We start from the raw sequence: 21,793 nt of genomic DNA, 5'->3' as shown, positions 1-21,793 counted from the left end.
AAAAAAAAAAAAAAAAAAAAAGGTAGGAAAGCTACCAGAATCAAGATAGACATGAGGTGGGAGATGGGAGAGGAAGGCAGTCTGACAGAGCTTCTTGCTCAAAGGTTAAGGGCTTCAGATTTCAGCTTCTGTTCTACAAAAATTTGTGCATATCATGGGATGGTGTTATCACAAACCTGATCCCAACATTGTATTGGTTCCTGCTTATACTGAAATACAAGGTGGGAAGATGACCCCAATGGTGACAAGCCACCAATTACTACTAATTACTACTATACAATGTGGGAAAAAAACTGAACTAATGAATGCCAGTGGTCTAAGCAGCCACAAGGGGGCAATATCACTTTCCAACTATTGCATAAAACAATTGAACGCATAGCTTTCAAGTATAATAAATTTCATCCAAACACTAATGAAAACTACACAAGTTCCTAAAAATAAGCTAATTAAAATGATCACTGTTTCCAACAGTATCTTACTAAAATTTTAGACTACTGCTTCTCTCGAACTTAAAAGGATGCACTGTAAGGTCAAATAACTAAAATGCAGCTCCATTAAATCACTTGAAATTTACCAGGCAAGTTGCCTATCGAAACTGCTTTTTACCTGCCAGACTTTCTCCCCTTTCAGTGGCATCTGCATTTAAGAAAAATTATCTTCTTGTTACATTTTCTTCCTAACTTTATAGGTCTTCTAGGAAATTTTAATTAATAATTAAATGTACTTATAACACCTTATGCTTTCTAGGAGTAGAGCTGTGTCTCCATTCTTGTTTAGGATCACTTCCTCTCAAATGCAAAATACTACCTATGATTTGAGATATTATTTGGATTCTAAGTAAATGTTAACCAAAGAGCTATTTACTAGTCTTTAAAATGTCACTTAAATTGAGTTTTGAGTCAAAAGCCAGGTTACTTAGTTCAAATATCATTTTTTTAAAATAGTGTCTTCTTCAGAGGAAGAAGAAATTTTAAATGTGGAGTCCATCTTTTTTTAAATTTTAAAATATATTAAAAGCATAGTCTATCATCTTTTATATCAAATGTGTGGAGTTGAAACTTTAAAAAAAAAGTCTAAGAACAAAAGAAGGCCGGGGGCAGTGGCTTGTGCCTATAATCACAGCACTCTGGGAGGCCAAGGTGAGTGGATCATTTGAGGTCAAAAGTTCAAGACCAGCCAGACCAACATGGTGTAAACTTGTCTGTACTAAAAATACAAAAATTATTGGGGCATGGTTACACATGCTTATAATCCCAGCTACTTGCCACTGCACTCCAGCCTGGGCAACAAAAGCATAACTCCATCTCAAAAACCAAAAACAAAAATAAAACCCAGATCTTAACATTGAATGCTAATGCTTAGTATCTTAGACATGCTATGTCATGTAGAACAAAATGTTGAGAGAATACTATTTTTCATAAAGTAAATGAGTAACTAAAGTGGTTTACTGAACATTAAACAGTCTCTCAGAAGACTGTACTTTGGACTAAGTGGAAGAATAAAGAGTGACATCAAACAGCTTAAGGGTATTATATTGGATCATTGGAGATTTTTAAAAACATTAAGAGCAGTCACTGGGCGCGGTGGCTCATGCCTGTAAAACCAGCACTTTGGGAGGCCAAGGCAGGTGGATCACCTGAGGTCAGGAGTTCAAGACCAGCTTGGCCAACCTGGTAAAATCCCATCTCCACTGAAAATACAAAAATTAGCTGGGCGTGGTGGCGGGTGCCTGTAATCCCAGCTACTTGAGAGGCTGAGGCAGAGAATCACTTGAACCTGGGAGGCCAAAGTTGCAGTGAATCGAGATTGCACCATTGCACTCCTGCCTGGGTGACAGAGTAAGACTCCGCCTCAAAAAACAAAAAACAAAAAAAAATTATGAGCAGTCCTGTTTAAGCTTATAAGAATCTTACCATGAGGCCAGATGCCGTGGCTCAATCCTGTAATCCCAGCATTTTGGGAAGCTGAGGTGAGTGGATCACCTGAGGTCAGGAGTTTGAGACCAGCCTGGCCAACATAGTGAAACCCTGTCTCTACTAATAATGCAAAAATTAGCCAGGCAAGGTGGCATACACTGGTAATCCCAGCTTCTCCAAAGGCTGAGGCAGGAGAATCGCTTGAACCCGGGAGGCAGAGGGTGCAGTGAGCCTAGATCATGCCATTGCACTCCAGCTTGTGAGACAAGAATAAAACTCCATCTCCAAAAAAATAAACAAATAACATAAAAAAAATTAAAAAAAAGAATCTTACCTTAGTTTTTTCATCCACAACTCTGAGTCCATCTGCTGAGACCCACAGAACCGCTTTAACTGCTTTCTTTCCAGTCTTTTAAGAGAAACCAAAAGGGGGAGGGGGAGATACACATATATACTATTAAAAAAAGGTCATCTTCCACAGAAAACACTGACTTCTGCCTTCCAAAAGTCACAAGTAAAGATGGAGTCCAAGTTCAGGAGTGGTGCCCAAAGCCAGATACTCAAACCAAACTGCAGAAACATTCAGGAAAAAACGAGCCAAAGCCATTATTTTAGAAACACAATGCAAAACATAAGGTAAAATTAAGTAAAAGGGGAGTAACGGATGGAATAAAAACCAAGATATCACATTCCATAAAGGGCAAATAATTCATAACTATAGTCTTTACCCATTTAAAAAATCAACCAAGAAAACCAAGAGTCAGATAAATATTAAATACATAAGGAGTTACACCACAAGTAGCATCTACAAGTGTATTTAGAGCAGGAAGTAACATGTCTAAATTGAGATGCTGACCATTCTACTATCCTATGACGCCAATGTGTTAGAGCAGGACCCTTGGTCACCTAAAATTTTCTTGTTAAAAACACAATAGGTCTTCATTATTCTATTAACAATCTTTAAAAGCCATTATTTGTCCTCTCAGGGTTAACATAGACATTTTTCCTAACAATGTTTTTTCTTGAGGTGGAGTCTCACTCTGTCCCCCAGACTGGAGTGCAGTGGTGCAATCTTGGCTCACTGCAACCTCTGCCTCCTGGGTTCAAGGATTCTCTTGCCTCATCCTCCCAAGTAGCTGGGATTACAGTGCCCACCACCATGCCCGGCTAATTTTTAGTAGAGACGGAGTTTCACCATGTTACATGGCCAGGCTGGTCTGGAACTCCTGACTTCATGTGACCCACCTGCCTCAGCCTCCCAAAATGCTGGGATTACAGGTGTGAACCACTGTGCCCAGCATCTAATAATTTTAGAGATGAGGTCTCACTATGTTGCCCAGGCTGGAGCGCAGTGGCTATTCACAGGTACGATCATAGAGCATGACAGCCTTGAGCTCCTGTGCTCAAGTGATCCCCCTGTCCCAGCCTCATATGTAGCTGGGACCACAAGTATGCACCACTGCACCCAGCCTTGGCTTGTTTTTTAATTTGACATTAAATGCATGGAGACATTTTGGGGACACAGGAAGATTTTAAAACTACTGAAAAAATAATTTTCTTTTTACTGGCTGAGAAAAGACTTTTTGGCACATGAGAAACAAGCTGATGCATAATTCCTCTTGTGATGAAATTTAATAGTAATTTAACTGTGTCTTTCTTTTTAACTGCCTCAAGGATACAGCATAATAAAACAAAAGCAATATATGAAGGCTGAGAATAGGTATCAGATTATCACAAAAACTATAGATCAAAAGGAATCTGGTGCTAAGGTTGGAGCAGCAGCCTCTAGAAGGGATAAGGAAGACTATCAGAACTGTCTACCATTCTCCTCTATATGTAGTCCAGGCCCAGGAAAACCTGATATGGTGGCATGTCCTTACTTAAATAACTTGTGATCCACTCGGCCTCATCATCTCTACCACCACCATACATTTGATGAGTGCCTATAATATGTCAGCCAGTGGAAATACCTGGAAGACTACTGAAAGGCGACAAACAAAAAATAAAGAATATAGTAGGTAAGTGAATACGGTATAGAATACAGTAGAGCTGAGAACAAGGTACAATGATGCCAGAAAAGAGGTATAATCAAATCTCTTCATGGAATTGGGGAAGGTTATACAAAGGAGAAGACTGAACTGGGTGCTGAAGTAATTTTTCTTGATGCTCTAGGTAGGGGTAGGGAGGCAGGGAAGTAACAGAGGTAGTGGACATGCCAGGCAGAAGAAACAGTAGTACAGGACATGGAAGCAAACAACATGGCATATCTGGGGCTCCGTAAATATTTCAGTATGTCCTGACAAGTAGACTTGGCAATGGAGAAGGCACAATGGGAGATAGAATAGGAAAGGCCTAATCACAGAAGGCCTTCTATGCCTGATGAGGAATTTGATCTTGATTCTATGGGCAATTAGAAGCTAATCAGTAAATATTAACATTTACAATAAATTGAATTTAGGTAAAGGAAATTAGCCTTAGTAATATGGTAATATGGGTAGGCTTCATCCAATCAGTTGAAGGCCTCAAGAGCAAAAACTGCGGTTTCCTGAAGAAACCCTGCCTGAGCTTCCAGCCTGCTGGCTTGCTTTACAGATATCAGACTTGCCAGCCAGCCAGCCCCCACAATCACATGAGTACATTCTTATTTTATATATATATATATAAATCATATATATGTAAAACCTCCTATTGGTTGTTTCTTTGGAGGATCCTGATACAGAAGTGGAAGTTACTAGAATGAGATGAAAAGTAAAGCTTTTCTATAAAAAGGAGAGCTGTAGGGCAATAAGACACAGGCAGAGCATCAAGGGAAGTCTACAAGAATTGTGATAAATGAGCATGTTATACTAGAAATAGAAGGGGCTTTGGATTGAAACAAATATGAGACTGAATTCAGTGCTACTATTCATAAGCTAAGAAAGTTATGTAGTCCACTGAGCTTCCATCTCTTCATCTGTAAAATATTTGCAGTTTGTTAAAAGGATTAGAGATTACATACAGTACCTGGAATTTAAATAGGGTAATAATTAGCAGCCATTTATTGTCATTATATGATTAATAAACTTTTAAAAACCTCTCCCAGTAGTAAAACAGAACTCTTGAAAGAGTGATATACATTTTCAACAACAACAAAAAATCTTCTTCATGTGCTTAATGGGAAAAGCCAGTGGAACAATGGAAAGTGAAGGCCCAAGAAAAACAGTAATTTAGAGGACAAAGTCCAACAAAAGGCAGGGTGAGATGGGGCTAGAATACAAGTTTTAGGAAGAGAGATGTCCTTTCCTCTGAAATGGAGTGACAAAGTGGGGCTGAGTAGAGATGAAGACAGATTTGTAAAGGAGGGAGTAGCAAGTGGAGGAAATTCACTCTGGAGAGCCATAAATTCATCTGTGAATTTATGGTTTTACTTTACCTGCTTTACTTTGCTGGGGAGAGGAAAGATGACAGGCAGAGTGAAACCGTAAGGATTCAGAACAGCAGTGTGGGGGCAGTCCAGTATCCGAACTAGAAATCAAGCTGTTGTGTGGACTTGAATTCTGGTTCTGCAACTTACTCCTAGTATGACCAAAGGCAGGTTAATTTCACTTGTCTATGCTTCACTTTCTACACCTGTATAATGATGTTAATAATCTCATATACCTCAAAGGATTACTGTGAGGATTAAACGATGTATATAAAAGGTTTAGAACAAGGATGGCCATATAATTTACTCTACGAACTGGGAAACTTTGAAAGTGAAAGGGATCAGAGGCCACAGTTAACTAATCAAAGAACTGAAGAAAGATAACCTATACCAAATATGAAATGTAGAATTTACATACAGGCTGGGGGCAGTGACTCAGGCCATCCCAGCACTTTGGGAGGCTGAGGCAGGGGGGATCATCTGAGGTCAGGAGTTCAAGACCAACCTGACCAACATGGCGAAACCCTATCTCTACTAAAAACACAAGAATTAGCCAAGTGTGATGGTGAGCACCTGTAATCCCAGCCACTGGGGAGGCTGAGGCAGGAGAATCGCTTGAACCCGGGCGGTGGAGGTTGTAGTGAGAATATGTTATCATATGTATCTATTACAAATAACTACATCAGGAAACTTGTACCAGAAGAGAAATGCACAGGTAATCTTAACATGAAGAAAACTGGTGAAGGAACACAAAATGGTTGGAATGGCACAGAAATAGTAACAAGCTCAGCACACTGTAAGATGACTTTTTCCTAAATATAAAAGCTACCCACAGTAAAAGGCAAATGAAATAAGCAGTTGCTAACTGCCTGTCTCCAGAGTTTTTTTGTTTGTTTGTTTTCCGTTTCTTTAAGTAGAAGCCACTGTTTCTTTCTTTTATTTTTGTTAGAGACAAGGTCTTACTCTGTCACCCAGGCTGGAGCGCAGTGGTGTGATCATAGTTCACTGTAGCCTCAAACTCCTGGGCTCAAGCGATCTACCCACCACAGCCTCCTGAGTAGCTGGGAGACCACAAGCAAATACCACCACACCGGGCTACTTTTTAATTTTTATAGAGATGGGGTCTTGATATGTTGCCCAGGCTGGTCTTGAAATCCTGGCTTCAAGTGATCCTTCCACCTCAGCTTCCCAAAGTAGTAGGATTACAGATGTGAGCCACTATGCCCAGTTGAAACCCCTTTTTAAAAATAAATTGAGGCTGGGCATGGTGGCTCACGCCTGTAATCCCAGCACTTTGGGAGGTGGACGAATCATGAGGTCAGGAGTTTGAGACCAGCCTGACCAAGATGGTGAAACCCCGTCTCTACTAAAAACACAAAAAAATTAGCTGGGCATGGCGGCATGCGCCTGTAGTCCCAGCAACTTGGGAGGCTGGGGCAGAAGAATCGCCTGAACCCAGGAGGCAGAGGTTGCAGTGAGCCGAGATCATGCCACTGCACTTCAGCCTGGGCGACAGAGTGAGACTCTGTCTCAAAAAAATAATAATTTGAAAAATAAAATAAAAATAAAAATAAGGCCGGGTGCGGTGGCTCAAGCCTGTAATCCCAGCACTTTGGGAGGCCGAGGCGGGTGGATCACTAGGTCAAGAGATCGAGACCGTCCTGGTCAACACGGTGAAACCCCGTCTCTACTAAAAATACAAAACATTAGCTGGGCATGGTGGTGCGTGCCTGTAATCCCAGCTACTTGGGAGGCTGAGGCAGGAGAATTGCCTGAACCCAGGAGGCGGAGGTTGCAGTGAGCCGAGATCGCGCCATTGCACTCCAGCCTGGGTAATGAGAGCGAAACTCTGTCCCAAAATAAATAAATAAATAAATAAATAAATAAATAAATAAATAAATAAATAAATAAATAAATAGAAAAAGGATGATGATGACAAGTTGGTGACACAGATGGTAGGTGGAAAGATTCTTACATTGCTCTTTTATTTCTTTTATTATTTTTTTTTATAGACGGGGTTTTACCATGTTGCTCGGGCTGGTCGTGAACTCCTGACCTCAGGTGATCCGCCCGCCTTGGCTTCCCAAGTGCTTGGATTACAGGCATGAGCCACCATGCCCGGCCTGCTCTTTTATTTCATCAGTATAACTGATGTTATCCTTGGGAGAGATGAGCTGGAGTTGGAGGAATGAGTTTTGTTTTGTTTTTTGAAACATAGTCTTGCTCTGTTGCCCATGCTTCGAGTGCAGTGGTGCAATCCAGGCTCACTGCAACCTTCGCCTCCTAGGTTCAAGCGATTCTCCTGCCTCAGCCTCCCGAATAGCTGGGATTACAGGCACCTGCCACCATGCCCCACTACGGCTAATTTTTGTATTTTTAATATAATGAGGTTTCGCCACGTTGGCCAGGCTAGTTTTGAACTCCTGACCTCAGGTGATCCACCTGCCTCAGTCTCCCAAAGTGCTGGGATTACAGGTGTAAGCCACCGCACCCCGCTGGAATGAGTTTTTAAACCGTTTAAATCAGGAATTAGCATACTTTTTTTGTGAAGGGCCAGATAACAAAATATTTTAGGCTTTGCAGGACATATGATCTCTATTGTAACTACTCAACTCTGTCATTGCACAAAAGCAGCCATAATAATATGTACACAAATGAGCATGACTTTGTTCCAATAAAATGTTATTTACAAAAACAAATACAGTAGTGGGCCATAGTTTTTGATACCTGATATAATCTCTAGAAAGTAATTAATTGAATCTTCTTGGAAAGTAATTCATTATACTGAAATATTATACCTGTTGGAATTGTGTCCCTGAATTCTTTTTTTTTTTCCTGACAAATGTATTTATATTCTACCTATTATTTTAAGGTGCTGTCCAACTCTAAAATTCCACAATTCCCAAGATCATCAATGAGATAAGAGCATGCCATTAATTAATATAAATAAAAAGGACATTTGGAGGCAAGACTGCTGGGCATATGAAGTAAGATCAAAAGGGTTAAACAGATGTTCTAATGTAAGCTGAAGCAAAGAAATGCTATAAAGAAACATGGACCTACAATTTGGCATAGTTTTGAAATGTTAAGAAGTAACAGCAGCAAACAGATCAATTAGGGCACAGCAAGTCACTCTCAGAGCAACCTTGATTTGCAATTCTATTGTGCAAAGTTCCTTGAGTTACAAACCAAAGAGATCTTCAAAAGTATCCAATGCGTAAAGAATCACTGGTCAGTCTTTCTGTGAAAGACTACACAGAAGCAGGCATCACAGAGTAATGGTGATATATAAACCAGGGAACAATGACACACTGTGTATAAACTTGTAATGTACTCGTAATAAACAAACAAGAGACTTTTTTTTCAGAGGAAACCCAGCTTCATTGTTTTTTAATCAGAAGAGAAAAGCCTTGAAGTCTATAATGTGATATTTGAATTTCTGAACAGAATGGTGTAATAAATAAATTTTGCCTCATAATTCCAAAATCCAGTGAATATTTCCCAAAGAACAAAGCAGTGAAAAGACAGAAACACAAGTTTTTTCAGGATTTGAGAGTGCACTGTACTCATGAAGAGTACACTAACTTTTAGTCTCAGTCACTAAGGTTCACTATTCCTGTACTTTCTTAAATGAGGGGGCACTTAAAGGCTTTTAGGAAAAAATAAGGACAGAGCATGTCATGAACTACATAGTAAAGGAGAGATTTTTGGGAGGCAATTTAGCTCTTCTGGTTTGCCAAATCATTTCAACTGGGGGAGGGGAGACCTAGGGATTATTCCAATATTAAGTTCGTATTTGAAAGGTGATATAGTATTGGAAATTCTAGAGGCATCTAAAATTCAACCTGTTCAAAACCAAATTTATCCCTTCTCAAAATGAGTGATTACACCATTCCCTTGGTCATCCATGAATGAAATCTGGGTCTCATCTTCTGTTTCCTTCTCAACACCCCTAGGTTGAATGAGTGTGGAACATGTTTTCTCTCATTCCAATGTCCCTGACAGTGCTGTTCCTTCTGTCTGAAATCTCTTTCCCTTCTAACTTAGTTTAACTGGAACTCACAATTTTTAGGCTTAGCCTTAGGTATCATCTCCTCCTAGAAGCCTTCATTACAATCTTTCACATTCACTCTTCCTCTTTGCTCCAGAAGCACCTGTTATTGTTAAACAATTTGGTAACCATCTCTTCACCTGATTCCTCCCATGACAGGGTGAACTTGAAGCGCAGTATATTTCTCATTCACTCCTTCATTAATTAATGAATTTAAATATTTTGGAGCAACTACTATGGACCACAATTATTCTAGGTACTGAAGATTCAGCAGTGTACAAAACAGGTGAAGATCACTGTCCTCACAGAGCTTACATTTCAGTGAGGGAGAGATAAACAAGTAGAGTGTATGGTATGACACATAGTAATAAGCCCTATCAAAGAAAAATAAAGCTAGGAAGGGATTAGGGAGCGTGTACATCTGGGGGAAGAGTGGTGTTTGGATTTTTAAAAGAGTTGTCAGTAAATGCCTCACTGAGAATGGGGCTTTTGAGTGAAGAGAAAGAGCTGGAAGTGAGCCACACATATATATGGATGATGTGTGTTCCAGACTAGAGGTTACAGCAAGTACAAAGGCCCTGAGGTGGAAGCATACCTGGTGTGTTTAAGGAATAGCAAGGAGGCTAGTGTGGGTGGAACAGAGGGAGCAAGAAGAATGCTAGGAGGAGATAAAAGAGGAAACAGGACAAAGGGGATTCATATACAATGGCCTACAAGGCCTAAAAGACTTTGGCTTTTACCCTGAGTAGGTCAGGAAGCTACTGGAGGACCTGGGACAGTGAAGCAACATAATCAGGCCTCTGTCTTAAAAAGATCACTCAGGCTGATCTCTCAAGAGGGGACTGCTGGAGGACAAAAATGAAAGCAGGGGTCATAGGATGCTAGCAGGATGCTACTGCAGTGGTTCAGATGAGAGGAGATGCTGGCTTGGACCAGGGTAGGAGTGGTGAAGATAGTGAGAAATGATTAAGTTCCTGTAGGCTGAAGCAGACAGGAATTGTTGATGGAGTGGATGGAGGGTGTAAGAAAAAGAGAAGACAAGGTCAAATCCAGGGTTTGGCTAGTGCACAGGGACAGAGTTGCTGTATACTGAGACTGGGAAAGACTAGAAGAGATCCTTTTCTCCTTGGGGGAATTTGTGACATACTGAAGTGTGAGATGACTAGCAGACATCAAAGTAAAAAGGTTTAAGAATGATAATAGTGAAACCTATCTACCAAAACAGGCCATTTGGTGCTCTTATATTTATTCATCTAATCTTCACAACAATCACATGAAGTGTGCATTAATTACAAAACTAGTAAGTGCAAGTAATCTGGCTCCGAAGGCTATGCCCTTGATTCCTATGCTATATTGCTTCTAAGATGGAAATACCATTATGGAGTATAGGGGAGATGTATGGAGATATAAATTTCAAAACCATCAGCATATATTACATAAATGATATTTAAAGCCATCACACTGTGGATAAGATAATTAATGGACAGGTGTAGGCTGAGAAGACTCCACAGACAAAGGGGAAAACTGGGAAAGTATGATCCCTGAACTCCAAATGAATAGTGTTTCAAGGGGGAGTGAGAGATGGGTTATGTCAATTGCTGCTGATAGTCTGAGTAAGGTGACAGGACTACTGAAATAGTAATATAAAAGAAGATAAGAGCAGCTGTGGTGGGGTGGTGGAGGTAAAAGTTGTGGAGATGATTAAATGGGTTCAACAGAAGAAGGAACTGAGGGTACCAAGAAGAAACATTAAAAAAAAAAAGATGGTATATTTTTATGCTAATGGATGATCCACTAGATCCACTAGAGAAAGAAAACCCATTATAGAGGAGAGAAAGAGTAACACTGCCAGAATAAGTAACAGTTGGAATAATAAGAATCTGGCACAGTTGTCCTCTGCGAGCAGCATAGATAGTTCATCCCTTGAATAGGAGGGAAACGATATATGAGCACAGATGCCCTTTTAAAGAACAGGACCCAATACCCAAAGGATTATAAATCATTCTATCGTAAAGACACATGCACGGGCCAGGCATGGTGGCTCATGCCTGTAATCCCAGCATTTTGGGAGGCTGAGGCGGGTGGATCATGAGGTCAGGAGTTCGAGACCAGCCTGACCAACATGGTGAAACCCTGTCTCTACTAGAAATACAAAAAAATTAGCCAAGCGTGGTGGCATGCGCCTATAATCCCAGCTACTCATGAAGCTGAGAAAGGGGAATCGGTTGAACCTAGGAAGCGGAGGTTGCAGTGAGCTGAGTACTGTACACTAGCCTGGGTGACAGAGCGAGACTCCATCTGAAAAAGAAAAGACATGCACATGTATGTTTATTGCAGCACTATTCAACAGCAAAGACTTGGAACCAACCCAAATGCCCATCAATGATAGACTGGATAAAGAAAATGTGGCACACATACACCATGGAATACCATGCAGCCATAAAAAAGAATGAGTTCATGTCCCTTGTTAGGGACGTGGATGAAGCTGGAAACCATCATTCTCAGCAAACTAACACAGGAACAGAAAACCAAACACCGCATGTTCTCACTCATAAGTGGGAGCTGAACAATGAGAACACATGGACACAAGGAGGAGATTATCACAGACCAGGGCCTGTCAGGGGGTGGGGGCAAGAGGAGGGAGAGCATTAGGACAAATGCCCAATGCATGTGGGGTTTAAAACCTAGATGACAGGTTGATGGATGCAGCAAACCACTATGGCACATGTATACCTATGTAACAAACCTGGATGTCCTGCATATATATCTCAGAACTTAAAGTATAATAAAAAAAGAACAGGATCCAGAATGAAGATAAGAACTAAGTACAAGTTGCCATAGAGGAGAAAATTTAGGAAATACAAAATAGAATGTCGATTTCAATACACTAATTCAAGAGTGGAGTCATAAATGCCATGAAATCCTTTACTCTCAGGAATTAGGTTAAAACAACATAACCACACACTACTTTTCAACCATGCAATCTCTAAACCTTAACCATTTCTAATAGTGCCATTTAGCAACTGTAAAAACATAAAAACTTGAAAAACCGTATTTGGCAGTACATTAACAGGATCTGTTAGAACAGATTATTATAATATTTTTGGTATTTTTGTTTTTGAGATGACAGTCTCACTCTGTTGCCCAGGCTGGAGTGCAGTGGCGTGATCTCAGCTCACTGCAACCTCTGTCTTCTGGGTTCCAGTGATTCTCCTGCCTCAGCCTCCCGAGTAGCTGGGACTACAGGTCCCTGCCACCATGCCCAGCTCATTTTCTATATTTTTAGTAGACACGGGTTTCACTATATTGGCCAGGCTGGTCTTGAACTCCTGACCTTGTGATTCACTCGCCTTGGCCTCCCAAAGTGCTGGGATTACAGGCATGACCTACCATGCCCGGGCTATTTTTGGGGATTTTAGACAGAAGTGGGTGCTACACAGAAATGAATCAACTCCTAGAGAGGAGTTCATAAACTCAAATGCCTGTAAGAGTTTAAGGCAGATCACAAATGAGTGAAGCAGGGTGAAGGCCAGGGACAATAGGGAGTTGCAGGGATTGTGGCAAACAGGCAAAGGGCATAGCTGCTACTCAGCTCAAGCCACTGTTGCCACATAGAAAGCATGCTGTTTTGCCAGGTCTGCTAATTCGTAAGATAAATAACCTACTTTTTATATAAAAGCTCTGTGCAGCCCATACACTCTATGTTTGGGGAAGTATTCAGGCCCTTGGGCTGTCTAGCGCCTCTGCATTAGACACTTCTTCATTGATTATAATTAGGGCATACCCGAGGAAAGCAGAGGCTAATGCTTTTTGAATGACAGAACATCAACATGGGGTAGGTGAAAGAATGTTTCACCATGTTTCAGAAAACCTGGGTTTCAGTGTCGGCACTGCCATTTAGTATTAGGTGGGTGAACTCTCTGAGCTTCTGTTTATTCATTTGTAAAATGCAGTTTCATGAACTACCCTGTCCAATTCACTGAACTGTTGTGAATGGCAAATTAGAAAGTAGGTCAAAGCACATAATAAACTATAAGGCTGTACATAAATACAAGTAAATGGCTTTAAAAAGAGATCTAATAGGGTGACCTAAGATTTCCTGTCTCTGTTGAATCAGCTTCTTCATAAAATGAGAATACAGATTACTTAGCTCATAGGATTCCTCAAATACATTAAAATCATAAAAACCTTTTTTCAAATGTTAAGTGCCACATAATTATTTGGTAATACAGTATTTGCCTAGTACAGCCAACCATGCTAATGAAGCTGTATGTAATAATCCCTAAAAAGCTGAGTGCATTATTGGCTTTCCTACAGCAATGAGCAATTTAACTAGTTTGGAAAAAGTTACTTCAGGTCCTCATTTTTTTCCCCCTTTTACAATGTTTGTAAGCTTACAATGGATTGCAGGCCCATAAGAGACCCAGGTTTATCTGCGAAAGTTTCTGGAGGCACTGCTCCTATCAGCTAATGACATAACAATAGGGAAGTGATGGTGGTCAGGTCCAAGAGGCAACTTACAGGAAAAAGGAAGAAGTTTTCCTGGCTATGAGTCATAAATTCAAAATCTGGGCTAACAGTTCTTCTATCTATCTACTTTTATGTAAAAGTGTTTAACAGAAACACTTCTTCATGACTGTTGTTCTGTTTATCCTGGATTATTAAACCACACATGATTCAAAGAATAACAAAGTATCAAAATTTATGAGGAACCGTAATGGATAAAAACTCCCTCTTCATTGGGTGCAGTGGCTCATGCCTGTAATCCCAGCACTTTGGGAGGCCAAGGCGGGTGGATCACTTGAGGTCCGGAGTTTGAGACCAGCCTGGCCAACATGGTGAAACCCCGTCTCTATTAAAAAAAAAAAAAAAAAAAAAAAAATCTTCATTTTGTGCTTTCATCAACCACAAGTGACCTAACAAACTCAAGTCTCTTTTGCCAGTCTATTTATTGTAGATTAGTGTGGAGGCAAATTAAATGATGGCAACTTGAAAGATTTAAAAGATTCCAAGTTAAAGGAAAAATTACCATTTAAAAGCACATTCTGGGTAAGATTATGGATAATACTTCTCCTTCTCTGTTTTCCAAATTCTTTAAATGACTCCCTGTACAAACTTATATATTAATATAAAATCATCCTGACATTAAAAAAAAATTCTCAAATAACATAAGAATTCTGGGTGCTGTGGCTCACGCCTGTAATCTCAGCACTTTGGGAAGCTGAGGTGGGCAGATCACTTGAGGTTAGGAGTTCAAGATCAGCCCGGCCAACATAATGAAACCCCATCTCTACTAAAAATACAAAAATTAGCTGGACGTGGTGGCCTGCACCTGAGGTCCCAGCTACCTGGGAGGCTGAGGCAGGAGAATCATTTGAACCCAGGAAGCAGAGGCTGCAGTGAGCTGAGATTACACCAGCCTGGGTGATAAAGGGAGACTGTCTCAAAAAAAAAAAAAAAAAAAATGCAGGCATACAACACACAAGCCATCCAGCAGGCTGTGCACAGTGGCTCATGCCTGTAATCCCAGCACTTTGGCAGGGTGAAGTGGGCGATCACTTGACTTCAGGAGTTTGAGACCAGCCTGGGCAACATGGTGAAACCCTGTCTCTACAAAAAATACAAAAATTAGATGAATGTGGTGGCACATCCCTATAGTCCCAGCTACTCGAGAGGCTGAGTTGGGAGGGTCCCCTGAGCCTGAAGTTTGAGGCTGCAGTAAGCCATGACTGTGTCACTGCACTCCAGCCAGGGTGACACAGTGAGAACCTGTCTCAAAAAAAAAAAAAAAAAAAAAAAAAAAAAAAAAAAAAAAAAGCCATCTAGCAGAATGCTACTTCATCCCTAGAAGACCTACTTCCTGGTCCCTCAACTGCTTCTGATATTTCTTTTTATCTTAAAAAAAAAAATACAATGTTAAGTTACTTTTTTATCAGAACACAGCATCGGAGGAGGGGAAGACAAAGCCTGCCATTGTTTGTTGTTGCTGTTGCTAAACCGCTGAAACACGTATTCTCGTGATGCTACCTGTGCTGCTTAGTTACTCTGAACATACTATTTTTTCATTCTACTAATGGTATGTCTTTTTTTTTTTTGAGATGGAGTCTCACTCTGTAGCCCAGGCTGGAGTGCAGTAGTGTGATCTGGGCTCACTGCAACCTGCACCTCCCAGGTTCAAGTGATTCTCCTGTGTCAGCCTCCCGACTAGCTGGGACTACAGGCATGTGCCATCAAGCCCGGCTAATTTTTTTGTATTTTTAGTTGAGACAGGGTTTCACCCTCTTGGTCAGGCTGCTCTTGAACTCCTGGCCTCAAGCAGTCCACCTGCCTCAGCCTCTCAAAGTGATGGGATTACAGGTAGGGGTGGGCCACCGGGCCTGGCCAGTATGTCTTTTTCTGGAAAACTAAGTACTTACGTGTGAATAAATGTAAGAAAATGATTGCTTAACAGTAGCATATAAATTTAAAGTCGGGAATGATGGCGATGTCAAACAACCACAGACTGTCCACATGGGTGGCCGAGATAGTGATAGTTTTGCTTTCTGATGGTTCAATGTACATGAACTTTGTTTCATGCACAAAATTATTAAAAACATTACATAAAATTATCTTCAGACTACATGTATAAGGTCTTATCTTATAAAACACAAATAAATTTTGCATTTAGACTTGGGTATTATCCCCAAAATATCTCATTATATATATGCAAATATTCCAAAATCTGAACAAAATCCAAAATCCAAAACCCTTCAGGTCCTAAACATTTTGAATAAGAGATACTCAACATGTAGTAGGATTTAAATATTTCCAAATAAATAAAATGTCAGTTTAAACCATTGAAAAAGATGATTCTTTGATAGAGTCTCCCTCTGTTGCCCAGGCTGGAGTGCAATGGCACAATCTCGGCTCACTGCAACCTCTGCCTGCGGGTTCAAGCATCTCTTCTGCCTCAGCCTCCGGAGTAGCTGGGGTTAAGGTGTGTGCCAAGGTGGGCAGATCACCTGAGGTTAGGAGACCAGCCTGACCAACCAACATGGTGAAATTCCGTCTCTACTAATAAAGATGGTTCTTTAAAGCTTTAACTAAAAAAAAGTGATTGATTAGAAATAAAATCCAAAGTTAAATTACTACTCTATAAAAAGAAAGTTAAAGTGAGTTTCTAAGAAGCTCTTTACTTACTAGCACCTTTTAAGGTAAAATCTTTTTTTTTTTTTTTTTTGAGGCAGAGTCTTGCTCTGTTGCCCAGGCTGGAGTGGAGTGCAGTGGTGTGATCTTGGCTCACTGCAACCTCTGCCTCCCGGGTTCAAGTGATTCTCCTGAGTCAGTCTCCCGAGTAGCTGGAAATACAGTTATGTGCCACCACGCCCGACTAATTTTTGTATTTTTAGTAGAGACGGGGTTCACCATGTTAACCAGGATGGTCTCCATCTCCTGACATCATGATCCACCACCTCAGCCTCCCAAAGTGCTGGGATTACAGGCATGAGCCACCACGCCCAGTGGTAAAATCTTTTAAACTTTACTTATAAATAATATGAAAATAAATTATGATTGTATAGCACAATGATTAAAAGTGTAGGCTCTGAAGTCAGATTATTTGAGTTCAAATCCAGTTTCTACCACTTATTATAAATATCTGTGAAGCCGGGCGTGGTGGCTCAAGCCTGTAATCCCAGCACTTTGGGAGGCCGAGGCGGGTGGATCACGAGGTCAAGAGATCGAGACCATCCTGCTCAACATGGTGAAACCCCGTCTCTACTAAAAATACAAAAAATCAGCTGGGCATGGTGGCGCGTGCCTGTAATCCCAGCTACTCAGGAGGCTGAGGCAGGAGAATTGCCTGAACCCAGGAGGCGGAGGTTGCGGTGAGCCGAGATCGCGCCATTGCACTCCAGCCTGGGCAACAAGAGCGAAACTCCGTCTCAAAAAAAATAAATAAATAAATAAATAAATAAATAAATAAATAAATAAATATCTGTGAATTCAGTCAGGTTATTTAACCTCTGCAAACCTGTTTTCTCACTGTAAAATTGGAGAACTATTATTTCTGGGTTAAGGATTAAGTAAGATGATTAATAATTTTCTTTCTTATATCTTATAAATTCATCATGTAGCAAAAAAATGCAGTGAAAAGGCTGCCAAACAGTGTGATCCAGCTCAGCTACAGTGTAGGTGCATCATGGCCCCAGTATACACAGCAATAAATACTGTGACCTCAGGATTGATTTTGAGGGGAGAGCTTTGTTCCTTAACCCACTCCATGCTCCTGAATAGCGTGCACCACTGCATTCAGCTAAAATAAATACTTTTAACACTATTTTTCTAGAAACCAAATCAGTATTTTCTATAATCTGGCCTTCATTTTTTCTATGATGCCTTATCTTGCATAGCCTTATCTGCTGTTTTAAGTAAACTAGACTTATTAAAACTGGTCACTTGAACAATAGTTAAAATTGTATGATAATTCTGGCAATGTGTAATTGCTTTCAGAAACTCTATTTGGGAAAAAACAAATATATCACAAAAAGTTTCCTTAACAATTATTAATTTCCTTAACAAATATAATGCCTATTTATAATGCTATTCTACACAAAAGAGAAATAATCCGATAATAAGATTCTTTCTAGATATGTATCACATATTGTAACAACCTATTAATCTGACTCAGACCCAAAATGTCTATTAAAAAATGTATTGTGACATATGTGGATACATTACTTGACTTTTTATTTCAGACTGACAGGAGTAACTGAATTAAATCATTAGATCAAAACACTTCAAATTTGTTTACATTAGTATAAAGGTGACCTAAATTAGAACAAGAAAATATAAAAATGAGTTATAGTTAAAACATTTAATTGAGAAACAAATGTGAATTACTTGTTCTTTGAAACAAATTTCCAAAATAACAAAATCATGCAGTAGAAAACAAATTGTAGGATTTTGCTAATCACATAAATTCTTAGTAATTTATACTGTCATCTAATGACAGTATTTTTCTCTTTTATTTATTTATTTATTTATTTTTTAATCGAGGCGGGGTTTCACCACGTTGGCCAGGCTGGTCTCAAACTCCTGACCTCAAGTGATTCACCCACCTCAGCCTCCCAAAGTCCTGGGATTACAGGCATGAGCCACCATGTCCGGTCAGTATTTTTCTCTTATACTGTCTCAGTCTGAATTAGTTTTAGCACTTAATCAAAATTAAACGATGATAAACTCAGACACAAAAAATGTTAAAAATATGTTTACTGATATGTGTACAGCCACCCCATCTATATATACATACACACATATATATATTTATACTTTAAGTTCTGGGGTATATGTGCAGTTCTTGCACAATTGTTACACAGGTATACACATGCCATGGTGGTTTGCTGCCTCCATTCCCTCTTCACCTCATTAGGTATTTCCCCTAATGTTATCCCTCCCCAATCTCCCCACCCCCTGCTATGGCTCCCCTAGCCCCTGACCCCCCAACACACCCCAGTGTATGATATTCCCCTCCCTGTGTCCATGTGTTCTCATTGTTCAACACCCACTTATGAGTGAGAACATGTGGTGTTTGGTTTTCTGTTCTGGTGTCAATTTGCTGAGAATGATGGTTTCCAGATTCATCCATGTCCCTGCAAAGGACATGAACTCACCCTTTTTTATGGCTGCATAGTATTCCATAGTGTATATGTGCCACATTTTCTTTATCCAGTATATCACTGATGGGCATTTGGGTTGGTTGCAAGTCTTCCCTATTGTAAACAGTGCTGAAATGAACATATGTGTGCATGTGTCTTTATAATAGAACAATTTATAATCCTTTGGGTATATAGCCAGTAATGGGATTGCTAGGTCAAATGGTATTTCTATTTCTAGGTCCTTGAGGAATTGTCACACTGTCTTCCACAATGGTTGCACTAATTTACACTCCCAACAGTGTAAAAATGTTCCTATTTCTCCACATCCTCTCCAGCATCTGTTGTCTCCAGATTTTTTAATGATTGCCATTCTAACTGGCATGAAATGGTATCTCAATGTGGTTTTGACTTGCATTTCTCTTATGATCAGTGATGATGAGCATTTTTTCATATGTTTGTTGGCTACATAAATGTCTTCTTTTGAAAAGTGCCTATATATATCCTCCACCCACTTTTTGATGGGGTTGTTTTTTTCTTGCAAATTTGTTTTAGTTCTTTGTAGATTCTGGATATTAGCCCTTTGTCAGACGCGACCGCCCCATATATTCTTAAATTTAAGGAGGTCTGAACACTGAATAATCATTATTTGAAAACCATTTACAGGCTGGGCTTGGTAGCTCACGCCTGTAATCCCAGCACTTTGGGAAGCAGAGGAGGATGAATCATGAGATCAGGAGTTTGAGATCAGCCTGGCCAACCTGGCAAAACCCTGTCTCTACTAAAAACGCAAAAATTAGCTGGGCATAGTGGCAGGCACCTGTAATCCCAGTACTCAGCATGCTCAGGCAGGAGAATCGCTTGAACCTAGTAGGTATAGGTTGCAGTGAGCCAAGATTGTGCCACTGCAGTTGAGCCTAGGTGGCAAGGGCAAGTCTCCATCTCAAAAAAAAAAAAAAAGAAAAAAAGGAAAAGCATCTACATAAACAATATTCTATATATGACAGATACTCGGTAGACTAATAATTAAGATGCTTTTTCTTAGATTAGCAATGCAGGTTAAAAATCATAGCAGGATCCCTAAAGGTAAGTTTATCTACTTTTGCTTACTTCTCCTGAAATTTAGATTGGAAAAAAATTACACTGAATGTAAACTTTGGGGTATATATCATTTTTACTTGAATATTTCTTCCTATTTCTCTGTGAAATCAGGCATTATGTAAAATCCACTTGTTAAAAATATTGTTAGGCTGGATGCAGTAGCTCACGCCTGTAATCCCAGCACTTTGGAAGGCCAAGCAGGCAGGTGGATGACAAGGTTGAATACCAGACTGGCCAACATGGTGAAACCCCATCTCTACTAAAAATACAAAAATTAGCCGGGCATGGTAGTAGGCGCCTGTAATCCCAGACACTCGGGAGGCTAAGGCAGAGAACTGCTTGAATCCGGGAGGGGGAGGTTGCAGTGAGCCGAGATCGTGCCTTGCACTCCAGCCTGGGCGAGAGAAGGAGACTCTGCCTCAAAAAACTATTGCTAATATTTAATATAAACAGAGTTTTATGAGATCAAATAATATTTATTTTAATACCTACTGTTGATGAGATAATTCTCTTTTAATCTACTTAATTTATTAGAATTTCTTTATTTTTGGAGATAGAGTCTCACTCTGTCACTCAGGCTGGAGTGCAGTGGCATGATCTTGGTTCACTGCAACCTCTGCCTCTTGGGTTCAATCGATTCTCTTGTCTCAGCCTCCCGAGTAGCTGAGATTACAGGCATGCACCACCACACCCAGCTAATTTTTGTATTTTTGGTAGAGACAGGGTTTCACCATGTTGGCCAGGCTGGTCTCAAACTCCTCTGGTGATCCACCCACCTCGGCCTCCCAAAGTGCTGGGATTACAGACATGAGCCACCGTGCCCAGCCTATCGTCTTAGAATCATGAGATTTAGTATCAATAGGCCCACAGATAATATCATGGATAGCAACCTTCTAATTCATTAATATCTATATACAGTCAAACAAATTCCTGTATTATAAAGAAAGGAACGCTGTACTACTTTTAAAAATATGTCAGTGCTACACTAGGGGTGTAACTCCTTATAAAGCAAGCATGAATGTGGCATCAAACTTACTTTTCCAAAGAAGCCTTTGAAGAACTTCTTTTCCTGGAGGAACAGGGGGACAAGTCGAGCGCTATTATTGTATGGGCTAATTGTCCTAGGGTTTCACACCAATAAGCACATACAGAAATTGGGGAAAGGAAAAAGTAGGAGAAGGGGTGGGGGTGAGTTTTAAAGAGTTATCCATACCAGGAGTGACAGGGAAAAAGGAAGGTGCATGAAAATGCAGGGAAACACACAGTATGGCCTAAGAATCCATGGAAAGAGTGAGAAGAAATCAGAACCTGTATCCATGCAGAGCAACAAGTTAGTTTAGTAATCGCTATTTACATTTAAAACAGAGATCTTCCAAATTTGGCAGTAGAGAAAAAGATAGGGCATACTGGTTTGGTGAGATTTGCATTTTAAACTTTATAATAGTGAGTAGAAAAAAGAAAACTGGTTCCATACACATTTTTTAAATTTAAAATTGGTGGTCAGCTACGTGAAATTCATCAATTTAAAAAAAGTTCACATTCAAATGACCACATAATCACATTAAAAATGCAATATGTAAAATTAAATGAGTATGCATCAAAGGTCTTTGTCATACTTTTTCTTAGTGAGTTCAAGATATCAGTTAGAAACTCCATACCATTTAAGGGGAGCTTGACCACTGGCTTTCCA

At 40.1% G+C, this 21,793-nt stretch overlaps 1 protein-coding gene across 1 annotated transcript in view; it reads right to left on the bottom strand.

Annotated features, from left to right (window-relative positions):
- The window catches only part of NUMB (NUMB endocytic adaptor protein), a 191,091-nt gene that overhangs the window by 22,719 nt on the left and 146,579 nt on the right, over positions 1 to 21,793 (bottom strand). The window contains exons 6-7 of the mRNA XM_017528515.2: positions 21,140 to 21,172; positions 2,251 to 2,325 (exon numbers count right to left, since the gene is read on the bottom strand). Of these exons, the coding sequence (XP_017384004.1) occupies positions 2,251 to 2,325; positions 21,140 to 21,172 (108 nt within the window). The remainder of the gene's footprint in view (positions 1 to 2,250; positions 2,326 to 21,139; positions 21,173 to 21,793) is intronic.

Source organism: Cebus imitator, unplaced genomic scaffold (genome assembly GCF_001604975.1).
Source record: "Cebus imitator isolate Cc_AM_T3 unplaced genomic scaffold, Cebus_imitator-1.0 Scaffold54, whole genome shotgun sequence".
Lineage (NCBI taxonomy): Eukaryota > Metazoa > Chordata > Mammalia > Primates > Cebidae > Cebus > Cebus imitator.
The sequence above is the reverse complement of the archived record's forward strand: the minus strand, read 5'-3'. Positions and strand labels throughout refer to the sequence as shown.